The 17,931-nt window shown below is 39.2% G+C and overlaps 3 protein-coding genes across 3 annotated transcripts in view; all 3 read left to right on the top strand.

The window, feature by feature from the left end:
- Positions 1–666: 666 nt before the first annotated feature.
- LOC137073761 (zinc finger protein 850-like) overlaps positions 667–17,931 on the top strand; it is a 58,493-nt gene continuing 41,228 nt past the window's right edge. Inside the window, exons 1-2 of the mRNA XM_067442469.1 lie at positions 667–928; positions 2,901–3,851. Coding sequence (XP_067298570.1) covers positions 775–928; positions 2,901–3,851 — 1,105 coding nt within the window. The 5' untranslated portion in view covers positions 667–774. The remainder of the gene's footprint in view (positions 929–2,900; positions 3,852–17,931) is intronic.
- On the top strand, positions 7,468–9,733 carry LOC137072834 (zona pellucida sperm-binding protein 3-like). Its single transcript, XM_067440784.1, has 8 exons — positions 7,468–8,047; positions 8,447–8,565; positions 8,637–8,740; positions 8,828–9,005; positions 9,136–9,253; positions 9,337–9,419; positions 9,481–9,572; positions 9,646–9,733. Exons 1-8 carry the CDS (start codon positions 7,511–7,513, stop codon positions 9,714–9,716), a joined length of 1,302 nt encoding a protein of 433 aa, XP_067296885.1. The 5' UTR covers positions 7,468–7,510; the 3' UTR covers positions 9,717–9,733.
- Positions 12,163–14,365, top strand: LOC137072832 (zona pellucida sperm-binding protein 3-like). The gene is made up of 8 exons (XM_067440782.1): positions 12,163–12,728; positions 13,086–13,204; positions 13,275–13,378; positions 13,457–13,634; positions 13,761–13,878; positions 13,962–14,044; positions 14,111–14,208; positions 14,281–14,365. The coding sequence occupies exons 1-8, from the start codon at positions 12,192–12,194 to the stop codon at positions 14,349–14,351; spliced, it is 1,308 nt and encodes a 435-aa protein (XP_067296883.1). The 5' UTR covers positions 12,163–12,191; the 3' UTR covers positions 14,352–14,365.

The following is a 17,931-nucleotide window of genomic DNA, read 5'->3' as shown; positions in this document are numbered from 1 at the left end:
CTAACAATTTACTGAAATGTGTGCTGAATCTCTCGTTTTACTCCCCGAATTATTATTGTTTTTACACACACTTTCCACTCTTAATACTTAAGCTGTGTTGACTGGAAATTTTCTAAACAAGGGAAATACAAAATATATCTGTCAATATAAGTGAAAGCACTTTGAAAATGTACATCAGTGTTCCAGATTTTATATATATATATATATATATATATATATATATATATATATATATATATATATATATATATATATATATATATATATATAAAAAAAAATGTGAACATGTCCAATTTACATTTTTCCTTTGATGTTTGTTGGTTGAAAGGTTAAGAGAATAATGGCATTTTTTTTCAAATGATTATAATTGTATTCATAGAGCGAAACTTTTAAAAAGTTTATTTACAGCCATTTATTGTTTCCATTTTGAAGTAAGCATGAAATCAAAATTCACACTACTTGGCTAGTGTACACTAAAACAAGTGAACCTAAATTATAAAACTGGATGTAAATTTAAAACCATAAAAGTCATTGGTTCATCAGTGTCTCATTCTACATCGATGAGTTTATCAACTCAGCCTAGTGGCGAAATGCCTCAAATTTCAAATCCAAGTTTAATACGAGCTCCGAACACTGAATCGAAACAGAAGATTCGAAACCCGAACCCGAAGCTTCATGAAGCAGTGTTTAAATCAAGCATCACTAAGCTGCGCTTGTTTTTAAAACACTTCTGGTTGGAGAATCTCAGAGAATAAAGTGAATCTAACCTGACTGATGGAGCGATCGGAGATAAGATGGGGCGAGCATTTCCTGGTCATAAAGATGGAGCAGAATGAAAACAAGCAGACAATACAGGACCCAGATGTGAAGACAGAAACCTGCCTGTCGCCATCCAGGCAAGAATGGATGGATACAGGGATGAATCCTTGTAAGTTGGTTTATTATGAATAAATCCCAATTAATGGAAAGCCATGTGTTTAGTATATGCATAAAACGCATTGTAGCCTACGCGTCCACCGCAGTAAAGATTTCGCGGTTTGATAATCATGTATTCTAGCAATAAATCGCAGACGTGCAAATCACATGTCGCTCATCATGATTTGTGAATTCAGGTGACGCTGTTCCCGTCCGAAATCGGGGTTTTCCCCATTATGACTTATTAGCTATATTTATTTATTTCGCAGAAAAGCTCTTGTCCGTAACCCTTGTTAAATCCACTAGAATGTGGAGAAAAAATAGGCGTCCTTTTTGTTTAACGCCTTCCAATAAACATGCAGACTGCATAAATACAAAATCAGCTGTTTTAGATCGAACCTGATTTGTGAAAACTTTCACAAGCGCATTCTATCGCGTTTCTCCTCTTTTTTTGTGTAGTAATATAAACAGTCTGTGCCAATGAATTACGGTCCAAGCCATTAAATAATTCAGCTTATAAGTTTAAATATGGTCATCTAGTCAGGTCAGACTTGGCTAAATAGACTTTGTGTTTGGTGAAACAAATCACAATTAAGTTTTGGTCAATTAATCCTTGAGTCCAACCATTCTGAATTGTGAAATCTTTCACAGTTAGTTAATCCTTTCCTGAGTATATAGCAGCCTACTTAAATTATCTATTATAATAAATAATAATAGCCTAATAAATTGAATTTGTGATTTGTGAAATCTTTTACAGAACATTATTTTGTCAGTTAACCCTTCCTTAAGCGCTTAACATCACTCTTCTGATTTGTGAAATCTGTAATGGTGTAATTTCAGTCAGTTAACCCTTCCTTGAGTCCTTAATGTCAATATTCTGATTTGTGACCCCTGGACCACAAAACCAGTCATAAGGGTACATTTTTCATTTTACAATTTGTCTGAAAATATACGCTTTCCATTGATGTATGATTTGTTAGGATAGGCCAATATTTGGCAGAGATACAACTTTATAAAAATCTGGAATCTGAGCGTGCAAAAAAATAGAAATATTAAGAATAATCAGCTTTAAATAAAGTCCTTAGCAGCGCAATTTACTACTAATAAAATATCTTCATGAAACGCAATCTTTACTTAATATCCTAATGATTTTTGGCATTAAAAAAACTATAATTTTGATCCATACAATATATTGTTGTCTATAGCCATAAATATACTTGTTGCGACTTATGACTGCACTCTAAAAAATGATTGGTAAAAAACAACCCAATGTTGGGTCAAATATGGACTAACCCAGCAATTGGGTTGTTTTAAGCAAATATTTAACCCAACCGCAGGATTAGAACAACCCAATCGCTGGGTTAAAACAACCCAATTGCTGGGTTAGTCCATATTTGACCCAACATTGGGTTAAAACAACCCAACATTTTTTAGAGTGTGGTTTTGTGAAATCTTTCACAGTGCCGTTTTGTTCAGTTAACCCTTTCCTGAGTGCATAAATTCACTATTCTGATTTGTGAAATCTTTCACCGTATACACAGTTTTGAACAGTTAACCCTTCGTTGAGTCCTGTTTAAATCCTTTCTGACCACTGCCAAGCACCATTCAATAACGTCTGTGCTTCGCTGTAATTCGCATGCATTTTAAAGATGTAGACTTTTTATATAATGACATTATAAAGATAGACGTCCTATAGTTGGAATGGTTTTCTATTTTCTTATTTGTGAATAGATTTGGATGATAAAATAATAGAGATGTTATTTAATTAAATATTAAATTATTCTTATTATTCCAAGCATTTGACATTGCATTAGTTTGCAGCAGACAATCATCGCCACCCAATTTATCACGGCAGTCCCATGGCCATGAAAGATTTAACAAATCACAAATAGTGTGTTTGGTCCTATATGGCATATATCTATTACTTTAACTAACTTTTTTATCATTCAGTTGACTATGACATGATCTTTTAATGTTTATTTTAGATCAGCAGGAACTGAAAGAAGATTCTGTCACTTGCCATCAACGTGGGATAGGTTTCATTCAAGAAGCAAGCCTTGAGCAGCACATGATAATTCACACTGGAGAAAAACTGTTCACCTGCTCTCAATGTGGAAAGAGATTCGCAAAACAAGACAACCTTAGACGTCACATGTTGATTCACACCGGAGAGAAGCCTTTTAACTGTCCTCAATGTGGAAAGAGTTTCACAATGAAACAAAGCTTTGAGAGACACATGAATATCCACACTGGAGAGAAACTGTTCTCCTGCTCTCAGTGTAGAAACAGTTTCACAGTGAAACAAAAGCTTGAATGTCACATGAGAATTCACACTGGAGAGAAGCCGTTTACCTGCACTCAATGTGGGATGGGCTTCACACAACCAGAAAACCTCAAACGCCACATAAAAATTCACACAGGAGAGAAGCCTTTCTCCTGCTCTCAGTGTGGAAAGAGTTTCGCATTGAAACAAAACCTTCAGAGTCACATGAGAATCCACTCCGGAGAGAAGCCGTTCACCTGCCCTCAATGCGGAAAGAGTTTTGCATTGAAACAAAGCCTTGAGAGACACATGAGAACTCACACTGGAGAGAAGCCGTTCATCTGCTCTGAGTGTGGAAAGAGTTTCACCGAACAAAGAATCCTTAAAGTTCACATGAGAGTTCACACCGGAGAGAAGCCATTCACCTGCAGTCAATGTGGAAAGAGTTTCACTGTGAAACAACATTTTGAAAGTCACATGAGAACTCACACTGGAGAGAAGCCTTTTATTTGTCCTCAATGTGGAAAGGGTTTCACAGTGAAACAAAACCTCGAGAGTCACATGAGAGTTCACACCGGAGAGACACCTTTCTCCTGCTCTCAATGTGGAACGGGTTTCACAGTGAAACAAAGCCTTGAGAGACACATGAGAATCCACACTAGAGACAATACAGGCTAATGTCTAATGCAGGGGTGCTTAAACTTATTGGTGATTAAACAGACATTGGACTCCTTTCCCATTCGCCACTTATCCACATGTTCTGCAATGTATGTACACGCTGAAGACCTGAATCTAAAATCCACGGCCACTTCAATATACATATACAGTGGGTACAGACATTATTCAGACCCCCTTATATTTTTCACTCTTTATATCCTCCTGGGACCCAGTAATAGACTTTTGTCCACTGTAGTGGACATTATATTTTAGTGAGTTTCTGTGACATCACACACGTCACAGTTTTGAGTCAGGATGTCCTTTATAGAGCACATTCAGGGCTTTGGACAGATACCAAATGTTTGGAGGTTTCACCAGGACAACAACAACTTCTTGGTCTTTAAAAATGGCTGACGTTAATGTTTAGCACTCTTATGGAAATATGATAATATTTTGTCATTATATTTTAAATCTGATTAATTTTCAAATTGTTTGTTATAAATCAACATCTCAGAAAAATGCTATTGGGTTTCTAATCAAAATAGGATTTTTTTTGTTAAAAAACATGGCATTAATTTTATTAATGTCCGCTGTAAAGGACACCAGGACATAAATCAGGTTTATCAGCCATTTTGGAGACACAACAAGTAAATAGGGAAATAAATTACATATCAATATTCCTATGAAATATTACATATTATTATTAAAATGCTGCCAATTATTACTCCCATAATCACTCTTCTTTTTTTCATTACATGTTGCACCAAGAACACAATAATATGCAAATTAGGTGCAGTGTATCGATACATTGTACTGAATGGGAAAATCCAAGTATGGCCATTTTACCCACATATTGCATAAAGTAAGATGGTATATCAAAGCATTCAGTTATATCTTTCATAACACTGTGCCATTTGGGACAGTGCCTTAGTGTTGCAAACTAAGGACTACAATGATGTCAATGCAAAATGGCCACCCTCAACCACTGAATCAGCCAGTAGTGAGGCTGTAAGGCTGAAGTCACAGTAGCAGACACCAAGCATTTTTTGTAATTATAGTACAAGCATTTAATTAAGACACTGACATTTAAATTTTTTAATTTATTTGAATAAAAATTGCATTGTGCAATATTATCCTGAATTAGTATTGATGTTGTGGGATCCTAATGTGTCCTCATTTACAGTTGGAGTAATGATGTGAACACGAGTCAACGGCTCCAACAACTCGAGGGAAGCCGAAATCCCCATAATAGTGTCCTGCTTTTGCTGCATGGTTTGAATGTAAGTTAGGAAGTCAATGAACTGCCAGACAGTAGTGGTCCAAATTGATCTTCACCCTTTATTCAAATATTATTAAAATGTATTAAAGATTTTGTAAGAATGTTGCGATCAATTGTCTTATCTGTGATAACAGATTTCCAGCCACATATGCACCACATGCACCAATGAGGACCAAATAAATATTAATAACTGATGATTTTGTAGTCAATGTGTAAGGCGGATGCCAGGAGGTCTGGCCTGAGAAACAAAGAATTCTCAGAAGAATTAACATCTGAACACTCTCCTGTGACACCATACTGATAAACCCACAACTTGCCCTCACACTCTGCATATTACCCTCTGTCTGTATGGCAGATGCCAGGGTGTCTGGCCCAAAGATACAAATGAAACAAAGAATTTTCCTAAGAATTAGTATTTAAACACTCTCCTATGACACCATACCGAGACACTTACAGCTCACCTTTCACACTCTGCATATTAACAACTGTACTTCTCCTTTCCCCCCTCCAGGAATACTAAAGCTATACAATGTTAAGTGTGTACAATGAAAAACTATATGTGTTTAGTATCATTTGAAATGTCTCAGTGCGTCTGGTAAAGTGGTCTCATTCTCCCAGCTATAACACAAACCTCCAAGAAGTTTTAATAAGTTAAGAAAATAATTGAATGCCAGTAAGATGGTGACCTCCCACAGATCTCCCTCCTTCACAGATGTTGAGAACTCACTCAAACACAAATTCTGATTGCCCATTTGTGACCCCCTGAAGAAGAGGCCAACATCTAGTTATAATCACAGTAACCACAATTTGGTTAAATCTATTGAATTATCTGGGTATTTAAAGGAATGTTGCAAAGAGATCAGGGCTTGATACTGTAAATAAGTCAGCACGTAATGCTGGACGTCTCAAGATAGCCAGCATTATGTAATCTTCAGAAGTCAGATAATTTATTCTTTGCTTCAGAGTATTTGATATATATATGGATTACCTTTGAATTGATTATGTAATTGGCATTATACATTTACCTGACTGTTAATAAATTGTTACACTTTGATTGATTCTGACTTGTTCTGGAATTATTCAGGTTATGAACGGGTATAATTTTAACAAAGGGTTAAACTGAATAATTAAATGTGTGGTTAAACTATTAAATAGAAATGACCAAATACTCAAAATCCCTTTTCCTAGCTGAAAAGATCGGGAGCACAGCGACCTTCACCTATCATTGTTAGCGTCCATTCAGACGATTTGGGCGGCCTTACAAATGTATGCTCCCCCCCCCCCCCCCCCCCCCCCCAATGAGCTTTTGTTTTTAGCTGTAGTTTGCCTTCTTTGCCATTTTGTCAGATATACATTCACTTAGTTTAGTGTTTTGTTCTTCCCTCATACTTGTCCTTACTTTGATTGTTTAAGCAAAACAATGGGTCCAACAAACAATGGGTTTGATTGGGTCCAAGGCATCACTGGTGAACTGCAGCACTTTTCCTGTTGCCAAAATATGTAATTATGACTTTTATTTTTTTATTTCTTTCTCATTGATTTGTAGAGTGGGAGAAGTTATTACTTTTCTTACTAGGTCAGTTACAAAAAGAATATGTTGACGATCAAGCTTTTATCATTTAATAATTTTAGAATTTTTTTCATTTTTGTTGGCAAGTGTTCATCTCCTCTTTTCTGCCATCTTCTTACTCCTAACTAGGCTGATACCTTTCCAGCTCTCTTCAATAATTTAGGAGATGAGACCTAGTCACCATCCACACGAAGCCAGAGCTTTCCCTATCCAATCTTTTTTTCCCTTCATTTCAAGAAACTTCTGTGTACACACAAGAGCTCTGAAACCGACTCAAAACGATGTAGTATACTTGCCAGACCAGTGTGGCGCTGTAATTCTGCCACAGAAATACATTAAAAACAGGGAAGAAGAGTTGTGGCTAGAAGGGGTACAGCAATGGTCGGAAGTGAGGCAAAATCTCACAATAAAATGGCAAATCAATTTGTCACAAAAACACAAGGGTGTCGGTTTCAGATTTTGGTTTCTACTCTGGGACCCGGTTAAAAAATATATTGGTTTCATGCTCCCAAAACACCGGATCTGTGTGGACATAGGGCTGATACGATAAAAAAAAACTATGTTTTACACACTTAAGACTAAATTTTACTCTGACTGTCTTTATACATGTGGCCCCTGATTTTTTTGTGCCAGCATAAATGCAGCCATTCAAGATGTGCAGAGCGGTTGGTCCCAGAGACTCATAAACTCTACAGGTCCAGAGGAGAATCAAAGGTAATCAATTAAACTAAAAGGGGAGGAGCCACCTTCATTCAGAGCTGTACAAAATGGCAAATTAAGCCAAACACTGGTGTGTGTTGTGGCATTTGTGTCAAAGTTTGCTAGGATGGAGCTTATAAAAATTGTATTATTAGTGGTTGTTATTGCTGCATTTGATCTGCCTGATGTATGGGGAAGTTTGATGCACAGTCAAAGTCCAAGAAGTGTGGGGCCAAAATCAGATCCAGCTTCCAGAATTCCTGCCCATTCTCCTCCAGGGCTCTGGACCCCTTTGCCAGTGGCTCCTCTGTTTAAGGGTCCTGCCTCCAGAGGCCTTGCACAGGAGCCGTTTGGCCTTCAGGAGAAGCAGGTGTTGCAGGGTCCAGTGAAGCCTTTGGATTGGAGGTATCCCATTGTTCCTGAGGTGCAGAGCAAGTTGGCGGTGGACTTCCAGTTGAGGCAACCCGTGACTCCCAGCAGCGTAGCGGTTCAGTGCGGAGAGAACCGGGTGCTTGTAGAAGTCCAGCAGGACTTGTTTGGCAATGGTCAGTTGATCCAGCCAACTGGTCTGTATTTAGGTGGATGTCCTGTTGTTGGTCAGGACTCTGCGTCTAGGGTGCTCATCTTTGAGTATGAGTTACAGGACTGCAACAGCGTACAGACGGTAAGAATTCTTAAGTCTTAATCTCGTTTTTCTTTCTAGTTGAGGATATCGAAAGTCCTCTTCAAGATGCATCACCTGGTGGTTGTGTGTGTGCAATGCCAGGGCTGCTGTTTTGGATATTCAAGACTAAGTCTTCTCTGTTTGAATGGGGAAATCCTAAACTCTTGTGTATTTGCTCAACTTGCTTTAAGTGACTTTCCTACCAGTAACAATCAAATGAGCTGAGCCATTGTTTCTTAAGGCCTGTTCACACCAATGCATGATATACTTGTCTGTGCATGTGCCACAGTTGTTTCCTGCTGTTGTGAGTGATTGTCCACTGTATTGCATGATGTGCTTTCTTCTAGTCCTAGTAATGGTCTTGGTATGACATGAGGAACTGTCTTTCATCTCTTACAGATGAGTGAGGATGCACTTGTCTACACATTCGCTCTTACCTACACCCCTGAGGCTCTTGTAGGCACTCCTATTATCCGGGCTGATGGTGCAGTTGTTGGTGTTCAATGCCACTATCAAAGGTAAGTGATCTCTGACTCTCACTGCCAGTGCAACTGGGAGACAATTTAATGTGTACTTTCATGAACCGCAGGCTTCAAACTGTAAGTAGTGATGCCTTGAGGCCAACATGGATCCCTTATGCCTCAGTGGAGGCTGGGGAAGAAGTCTTGATGTTCTCCCTGAAGCTCATGATGGGTTGGTACAGGTTTTTTTTCTTTTTTTCTTGCACATTTAACGTCGCAATTTGTAGCTGTGCCTAAAGTTTTCCCTTCTCTTTTGTAGATGACTGGACCTACCAGAGGCCTTCACACACCTATTTTCTGGGTGGCGTTATTAACATTGAGGCATCTGTGAAGCAGTACAATCATGTGCCTCTGCGTGTGTTTGTGGACAGCTGTGTGGCCACTCAAGGGCCTGATGTGAACTCTCTTCCGAGATATTCCTTCATTGAAAATTATGGGTAAGGTCATGGCCCTTGATGCTATAGGGCCATTTTGGTTGCTCCTTCACATCTGTCACACATCAACCATCTAGACCTTCTCTGTGACTGAGTTGACATTCATGAGTTGCTCTGTGGTGACTGTCGTCAGGTGCTTTGTGGATGCCAAGTCTACAGCTTCCAGATCCCGCTTCATGCCTCGGTCTCAGGTTGACAAGATCCAGTTCCAGCTGGAGGCATTCATGTTCCAGGAGAGCAACAGTCCTTCTGTATGTGCTATGAATATCATGAGTTAATTCAACTTGGCGTCCCATCTTCTTTGGTTTTGTGACTTGTCTGTCATCCCTTGCAGATCTACATAACATGTGTTCTGAAGGCAACTATTGCTTCTGCACCCAGTGACGCTCGGCACAAATCCTGTTCCTTCGCCAATGGGTATGTTACTTGATTTTAAAGCTTCCTTTGCTCATGTTGAAAGTGCTTTGTCTTGTTGCAGGTGGGTTGCTGCTGATGGAAATGACCAAGTTTGTGGTTGCTGTGACTCAACATGTGGTCCTGATGGTGGACTTGCTGCTGCTCCCTATAGAGGTTGGTAACTTGCTCTTAAGGTTGCTTTTGATGTTTTAAGTGCCCTAACTTTGCTTTTTTTTCCCCTCTCTAGGTGTTCAGTGGGAAGCCAAGGCCACACTTGGTCCTGTAGTCGTTCAAGGGCAAAAGAAAGTTTCTCAATAAAACAATCCTCGCTTGTATCTGACTTGTCATTCTTGTGGGACATGTTAATACAATGTGCCAAAAAGACAAGGTTGTCATCAGTTCCTATTCACATGGCTCTGCAAAAAAATGACTAAATGGGCTGTTGTGCATGCAGGCCAGTAGTTACTTTGTCAAACACCCCAGCAAACATGAACTGCATGAGCTGTCTCAAAGTGAAGGGTGTGCACTTCAAAGGCCAGAGTTGCCACGTCTGCACAATAACCCCTCCAATTGCTAATCAAAAGTATAGTGGAATCCCTGCCAATGTGGTGACTGGTGGTAGAAATAATTGTAAAGTAAAAATAACTTAAACATGTGGACTATAGGCTGCAACCCCATTCCAGACTTTGAGACCCTTAACTGGGCTTCATTAAATTGCCTATAGCAGCTGTGACAACTGACTGGACGTTGTGTGTGTGGGTTTTTTTTTTTGGGGGGGGGAGGACATGCTTCAAAGACTGCAACTATGGGAGACCGGTTCATAGGCCAACTATAGCCTATGGGTAAATTTAATTGTTAGGCTTTACCAACTGTTTGTTAATTGTTGGCTAACTGTTGCCCTGTTCCCATTTATATACGTATGTCCAGGTCTTTAGCTACATATTAACTCATCTCAGATGCATTGTAACTTTTTGCAACATGGCAGCCGTCAAATGACCAAACCTGCAGACAGTGAAAATATGCACTCATCTCAGAGGATGTCCTGCTGGCAGAAATTATACCAGGTTCTCTATTGTGCAGTTCATCCTGGTCCAGCTCCACCAGGGTCTCCTGCTCAGCTCAATATACAAATGTCTTGTTTTAGCTGTTAATTACAAATTCTGATGTTAAAGTTGTTGTATTGTATTAATAGCTGTAAAAAAGTAGGAACGTAGGCCTATAGACTATTTATTTTCATTTACATATTTTAATGTAGCCTACATGACTGAACATTTGTACCACTTGTATAATGGAGAACGTGAATTACAAAAACAATGTACAGAACAAGCACTTATTTAGCCCATTTCAAGTTACATAACAAAAATAAACAATGTATATTACTTTGGTTCATTTACAAATAACTTGCATTACAAAAATAAATAATGTAGGCTATTGAACTTTGTTTCAGTTTTAACTTAGGCCTAGCCTACATTACAAAAAATAACAATGGACAGCAATTACTATTACATTTAAACAAATGTCTTGCGTTACAAAAATAATGTTTAGGCCTATGTTTAAAACATTGTTTTTACATTTATCTGCATTCTCTTTCAGTAGGGTGGATTTAAAAGAGTTATTCAGAAAATAAATCTAAAATGTGGGATCGGTCGGGTCGGGAATAAAATAATTCTAGCAGGTCAACACAGGGTGAATTTTAAACACGAGCGGGAGGGAGCGGAATAGATAGAGAGAACGGAACGAAAAAAATCAGCCCCACGCAGTTCTAATTTAAAGAATGCAGAAAAAAATAAGACAGAAAGAGCAAAAAGGGAAAGAATGGACAGACTGATTGCTCTTCTTAAGAGAATGGTTGAGAACATTCATGCAAGTTAAAATTGGAAAATGAAACCATTTTGCCAGGTTGATCAGAATTGTGTGAATGCCACCACTAGGCTACATATCCTTCATAATCAGGTTCACATTTCCTGTGATATTAAAATTAAGTAAATTATTAAATAAATGAGTAAATAAAGTGAAAAGTGAAATTAATTTATTAATTATTGATCAAGTAGCTGAATTAAAAGAGGTGCTATAGGCTACACAGTGGTTTGGAAGACTTGGATTGTCCCCCATTACTACACGAACTGGACCGGAGGCATGCAACAGTTTGCAAAATTTCTGCTCTTTGATAGCTGCCTACAGAACCTAAAGATCTCCCACTTTTCATTTTCTTTCTTGCTGCATTAAAGATGAAATGGTTTAACTTCTGCTTTGGCGTAGGGAGGGGAAATAGGGCACTCAGTTCGTAGCTCTGCTCCAGCTGTGCGATTACCTCACGAGGGGCGAAACAGACTTTCTGACATGCCAGAAATTCATCCGCCCATCCGATTGATGATCGCAAAAGGTTTATCGCCTCTCGTTTTCCTCTGTACGTTGCACAAACACCTCACGACAAACAACACGACGAAGCTGAAAATCGTCCCGACACAAAATAGAGTCGCACAAGTCCGAATTCGGCTCGAAATCAGATGAAAATTGTACAGCGAATGCCTACCTTAATGATGCTCAGAGGTGGCATAAATGCCTTAACACAACAATTGTAACTACATATTGTTATACTAGGAGATGAGGTGCGTCAGAGCAGGCATACAAAATTTCCAGAGCGGTTGGTCTCAGAGACCCATAAACTCTACAGGTCCAGAGGAGAATCAAAGGTAATCAATTAAACTAAAAGGGGAGGAGCCACCTTCATTCAGAGCTGTACAAAATGGCAAAGCCAAGTGTGTTGTGGCATTTGTGTCAAAGTTTGTTAGGATGGAGCTCCTGAAAGGTGTATTGTTGGTGGTTGTTATTGCTGCATTTGATCTGCCTGGTGCATGGGGAAGTTTGATGCACAGTCAAAGTCCAAGAAGCATGGGGCCAAAATCAGATCCAGCTTCCAGAAGTCCTGCCCGTTCTCCTCCAGGGCTCTGGACCACTTTGCCAGTGGCTCCTCTGTTTAAGGGTCCTGCCTCCAGAGGCCTTGCACAGGAGCCGTTTGGCCTTCAGGAGAAGCAGGTGTTGCAGGGTCCAGTGAAGCCTTTGGATTGGAGGTATCCCGTTGTTCCTGAGGTGAAGAGCGAGTTAGCGGTGGACTTCCAGTTGAAGCGACCCGTGACTCCCAGCAGCGTAGCGGTTCAGTGCGGAGAGAACCGGGTGCTTGTAGAAGTCCAGCAGGACTTTTTTGGCAATGGTCAGTTGATCCAGCCAACTGGTCTGTCTTTAGGTGGCTGTCCTGTTGTTGGTCAGGACTCTGCGTCTAGGGTGCTCATCTTTGAGTATGAGTTACAGGACTGCAACAGCGTACAGATGGTAATAATTCTTAACTCTCTCAATCTGTTTGTTCCAGTTGAGGATATCCAAAGTCCTCTTCAATGAGTGTCAGTTCAAACGGCTGTTGTATTTGCAATGCTAGAGCAGCTGTTTTGGGTATTCAAGACTATATCATCTATTTAAATGGGGAAATCCTAAATTCTCAAGTATTTGATAAACTAAGCATGTTAATGCCTTTCAAACCAGCTATAATCCATCTTGAACTGACCCATTAATGCTGCTTAAGGCCTGTTAACACCAATGCACTTTCTCCCTTTCGTAGTAGGCCTAATGATTATACTGTCTTGGTATGATATCTTCACGGGGAACTGTCTCTTTTACTTCAATCTCTTGCAGATAACTGAGGATGAGCTTGTCTACACCTTCTCTCTTACCTACACCCCTGAGGCTCTTGTAGGCACTCCTATTATCCGGACTGAAAGTGCAGTTGTTGGTGTTCAATGCCACTATCAAAGGTAAGTATCTCTGACTTTCATTGCTTGTGCAACTGGGAGACCATTTAATCGGTACTTCCATGAACCACAGGCTTCAAAATGTAAGCAGTAATGCCTTGAGGCCAACATGGATCCCTTATGCCTCAGCGGAGGTTGGTGAAGAAGTCTTGATGTTCTCCCTGAAGCTCATGATGGGTTGGTCCAGTTTGTTTTTAATACACATTTAACGTCGCAATTTGTAGCTGTGCCTAAAGTTTTCCTTCTCTTTTGTAGATGATTGGACCTACCAGAGGCCTTCACACACCTATTTTCTGGGTGGTGTTATTAACATTGAGGCATCTGTGAAGCAGTACAATCATGTGCCTCTGCGTGTGTTTGTGGACAGCTGTGTGGCCACTCAAGGGCCTGACGTGAACTCTCTTCCGAGATATTCCTTCATTGAGAATTATGGGTAAGGTCATGGCCCTTGACGCTATAGGACCGTTTAGGTTGCTCTTATCTTGGTCATGGATGAGGTCCAGTTGGTTGATGTGACAGCTGACATTCATGAGTTGCTCTTTGTGGTGACTGTCGTCAGGTGCTTTGTGGATGCCAAGGCTACAGCTTCCAGCTCCCACTTCATGCCTCGGTCCCAGGTTGACAAGATCCAGTTCCAGCTGGAGGCATTCATGTTCCAGGAGAGCAACAGTCCTTCTGTATGTACTATGAATATCATGCTTTAATTCAACTTCTCTCCCCATCTTCTTTGGTTTTGTGACTTGTCTGTCATCCCATGCAGATCTACATAACCTGTGTTCTGAAGGCAACTATTGCTTCTGCACCCAGTGACGCTCTGCACAAATCCTGTTCTTTCGCTAATGGGTATGTTCCTTTTATTTATTTTAAAGCTGCATTTGCTCATGTTTAAAGTGCTTTGTCTTGTTGCAGGTGGGTTGCTGCTGATGGAAATAACCAAGTTTGTGGTTGCTGTGACTCAACATGTGGTCCTGATGGTGGAATTGCTTCTGCTGCTGCTCCATATAGAGGTTGGTAAATCTCTCTTTTAAGGGTTGGTAACTCCCTTAAGTGCCCTAACTTTGCTCTTTTCCCCTCTCTAGGTGTTCAGTGGGAAGGCAAGGCCACACTTGGTCCTGTAATGGTTCAAGGGCAAAAGAAAGCTCCTCAATAAAACTGACAAACCAATCCTTGCTTGTATCTGACTTGTCATTTTTGTGGGACTTGTTAACACGACAATGTGCTAAAGAGACATCGTTGTCATCAGTTCCCATTCACACGGATCTGCAAAAATGAATAAATGGGCTGTTATGCAGGCAAGTAGTTGGTGTGGTTACTTTGTCAAACACCCCAGCAAACATGAGCTGTCCCAAAGTGAAGGGTGTGCACTTCGAAGACTAGGCCAATGGACCAGGTTGCCAGTAGTATTGTAGTACTTGAGATCAGTCTCAATACCACTTTTTAAAGGTCTGGTCTTGGAATTGACCACGTTTTGTCTTGGTCTCAGACGAAGATGACTTAGGATTTTTATCTCAAGACCAAAGCTGCAGGCATCTAAAGAGCAGAGAACTCCACTCCGCATGTGGTCTTCAAAATAAGCACTACCTTAGCTTGTATTAATTTCCCATATTAATCAAAAGTTCGGAAGACTGAATCCATGTTGAGACCTAATGGACTGTCTGAGAATAATACCTCATTGAGATTAGCATTTTTATGGAACTTTGCGTTTTAAAAATGGGTGCGAGTGCTTTTCACAAAACAAACACGCCCTCTGTCAGTGTCGGTTTGGAGTTTCTGTCCACCATAAACAATATGGATGCGTCGCCTTCAATGCCTCCCACTGACAAAGTTAAGTGTTATTTGCTTCTAGAGGAAAAAGCTGAATTCCCACAAATGCATTGATTTTAATTTAATCAACTTCTCTCATGGTACACTTGCATGTATAAGAGAGAATATTACACATTTTATCATAAGTGTGGGGACTTGCACTGGTCTCGGTCTTGACTTGGTCTCGACCCTTCAAAGTCTTGGTTTTGTCTTGGTTTAGGTGGTCTTGACTACAACACTAGTTGCCAGGTCTGCACAACAAAACCCCTCCAATTGCCAATCAAAAGTATAAGCAGAATCACAGCCAAAAAGTGGGGGGTGGACAGTAGAAATATTTCTAAAGTAAAGACAACTTAAACATGTGGACTATAGGCTACAAACAACCCAGAGCAACAGTGTTAAAGCAGCCCCATTCCAGACTTGTAGACACTGAACCGAGCGTCACTATATGGCCTATGGCAGCTGTGACCACTGACAGCGGACGTTTTGAGCAGGGATTTAAGAGTTTATTTTATTTTGACAAGCTTCAAAGCTTGCAATGATGGGAGACCCGTCCATAGCCTATATTTAGCCTATGGTTAAATATTTATTCATTAATCTTTACCAACTAGGCCTAACTGTTTATATTAATTGTAGGTTAACTGTTAAAAATATTTTCACATTTAGGTTTATGTCCAGAAGTTTTATAATGTACAAATTATAACTTGCGTTACAAAAACAAATAATCTAGTAATCTAGGCTATCGAACTTTGTTTCATTTTTAACTTAGGCCTAGCCTTCATTACAAAAAATAACAATGGACAGCAATTAGTTACATTTACAAAACTTTCTTGCATTACAAAAAAATGTATGTATAGGTCTACGTATAATTTTTTTTAATTCTTTTTTTTTTTTTTTTTTTTTACATTTGTATCTGCAGTCTCTCTCTTTCCATAGGGGGCATTTAAAAGAGAGATTCTGAAAATAAATCTAAAATGTGGGAACAGTCAGATCGGGTCGGGAATAAAATAATTCTAGCAGGTCAACACAGGGTGAATTTTAAACACGAGCGGGAGGGAGCGGAATAGATAGAGGGAACGGAACGAAAAAAATCAGCCCCACGCAGTTCTAATTTAAAGAATGCAGAAAAAAAATAAGAGCAAAAAGGGAAAGAATGGACAGACTGATTGCTCTTCTTAAGAGAATGGTTGAGAACATTCATGCAAGTTAAAATTGGGAAATGAAACTATTTTGCCAGGTTGCTCAGAATTGTGTGAATGCCACCACTAGGCTACATATCCTTCATAATCAGGTTCACATTTCCTGTGATATTAAAATTAAGTAAATTATTAAAGAAATGAGTAAATAAAGTGAAAGTGATTTATTAATTAAAGATCAAGTAGCTGAATTAAAAGAGGTGCTATTGGCTACACAGAGGGACTTGGAATACTTGGATTGTCCCCCATTACTACACGAACTGGACCGGAGGCATGCAACAGTTTGCAAAATTTCTGCTCTTTGATACAAGGTTATTTTCGTAAACGAAAACTGAAACTATGACTAAAACTATTGGTCAAAAAACATTTTCGTAAACTGAAATAAAATTAAAAAATCTGAATAAATAAAAAACTAAAACTAAACGAAACTAACTTCTCTTACTAAAAAACTAACTGAAATAAAATAATAATTAGCAAAAATAAATATTCGTTTTCGTTATTAATAAGCCCTATTTAATGTGGTGGAAAATCTGACTGTGGCAGTTGAGGGAGTGTTTGTATATTGCGCTACTGCGCGTGAAGCGATCTGAGGAGGAGATTAACCGCTGTCCTGTGACGGACGCGACAGTCAACACGTCGCTGGTCCTAAACGGCAGTTCACAAAGAATCAATGCGTCCGTGGCAGTGAAATGGGAAATAACACAAGGTAATGAAATGCACGTCGAACTTCTTTTAACTTAAGCTCACTGTTTTAGAATGCCGTTTCTGACGCGACGAGAGACGCAGGCGCAAAAGTCAGCAACTAGTAGCAAGTCCTAGCCTACTGTGCGTTTGAGATTTCATGTTTGCATAATATTGACAGGCTCAAAGGTGTTATCATAATCATTTACTACTAATAATATTATTGTCTGTGTGGAGACATTTCTCCACAAAGTAGGGAATACCAGGACACACACACACGTTTGTTTCACTATATAAGTGAGGACATTGCATGGACTTCCATTTATAAAATGATATTTTATAGAATATCCCAAGAACGTGCAAAACAATCGATTTAAATAAAAACATGTTTTGGCCGATTTAAAAGCCATTTTAACTAGTGAGGACCAGTCAAATGTCCTCACTAGTCAGTTATCATAATATTTTACTAGATAAGTGAGGACATTGGTCCCCTTTACAATTATAGCACAACACACACACACACACACACACACACACACACACACACACACACACACACACACACACACACACACACACACAGCACAACAGTGTGTGTTGGCTTTATTCAGATGACTTTAGCTGTGGTCTTACACTGCTAGCCTACATTGTACTACTGAAGAAATTAAAACAAGCTTTTAATTGTTTAACAATATTTCATCTTTGTTATGAATGAGTTTGTCTGGAATTTATAATCTTTACTTTTATATTTTACGTTGCATTTATTTTGTTCTTTAAGATGGATCCTCTGAGTATTAGCCTATGTCAAAAATATCAAATATAATTTTTTAATATCAAAATATAATTTATTTCATTTTTAATCTCCAGGTCATTGTTTGTATAGGTCATAGTTTGACTCAAGCTTTTTTGCTCAAAGGTGAAGACCCAACTTTATGCATGTTTCGTAAGACCGTCCTGGGTTTAAACAATAATGCTCGTTTATCAAGTGATTTCACTTAAGGATGTTTAGTAAGATTAAACTCTAATCTGTTAATTAAACTTTGCTGAAAT

The sequence above is a fragment of the Pseudorasbora parva genome, chromosome 4 (assembly GCF_024679245.1).
Source record: "Pseudorasbora parva isolate DD20220531a chromosome 4, ASM2467924v1, whole genome shotgun sequence".
NCBI lineage: Eukaryota > Metazoa > Chordata > Actinopteri > Cypriniformes > Gobionidae > Pseudorasbora > Pseudorasbora parva.
The sequence above is the reverse complement of the archived record's forward strand: the minus strand, read 5'-3'. Positions and strand labels throughout refer to the sequence as shown.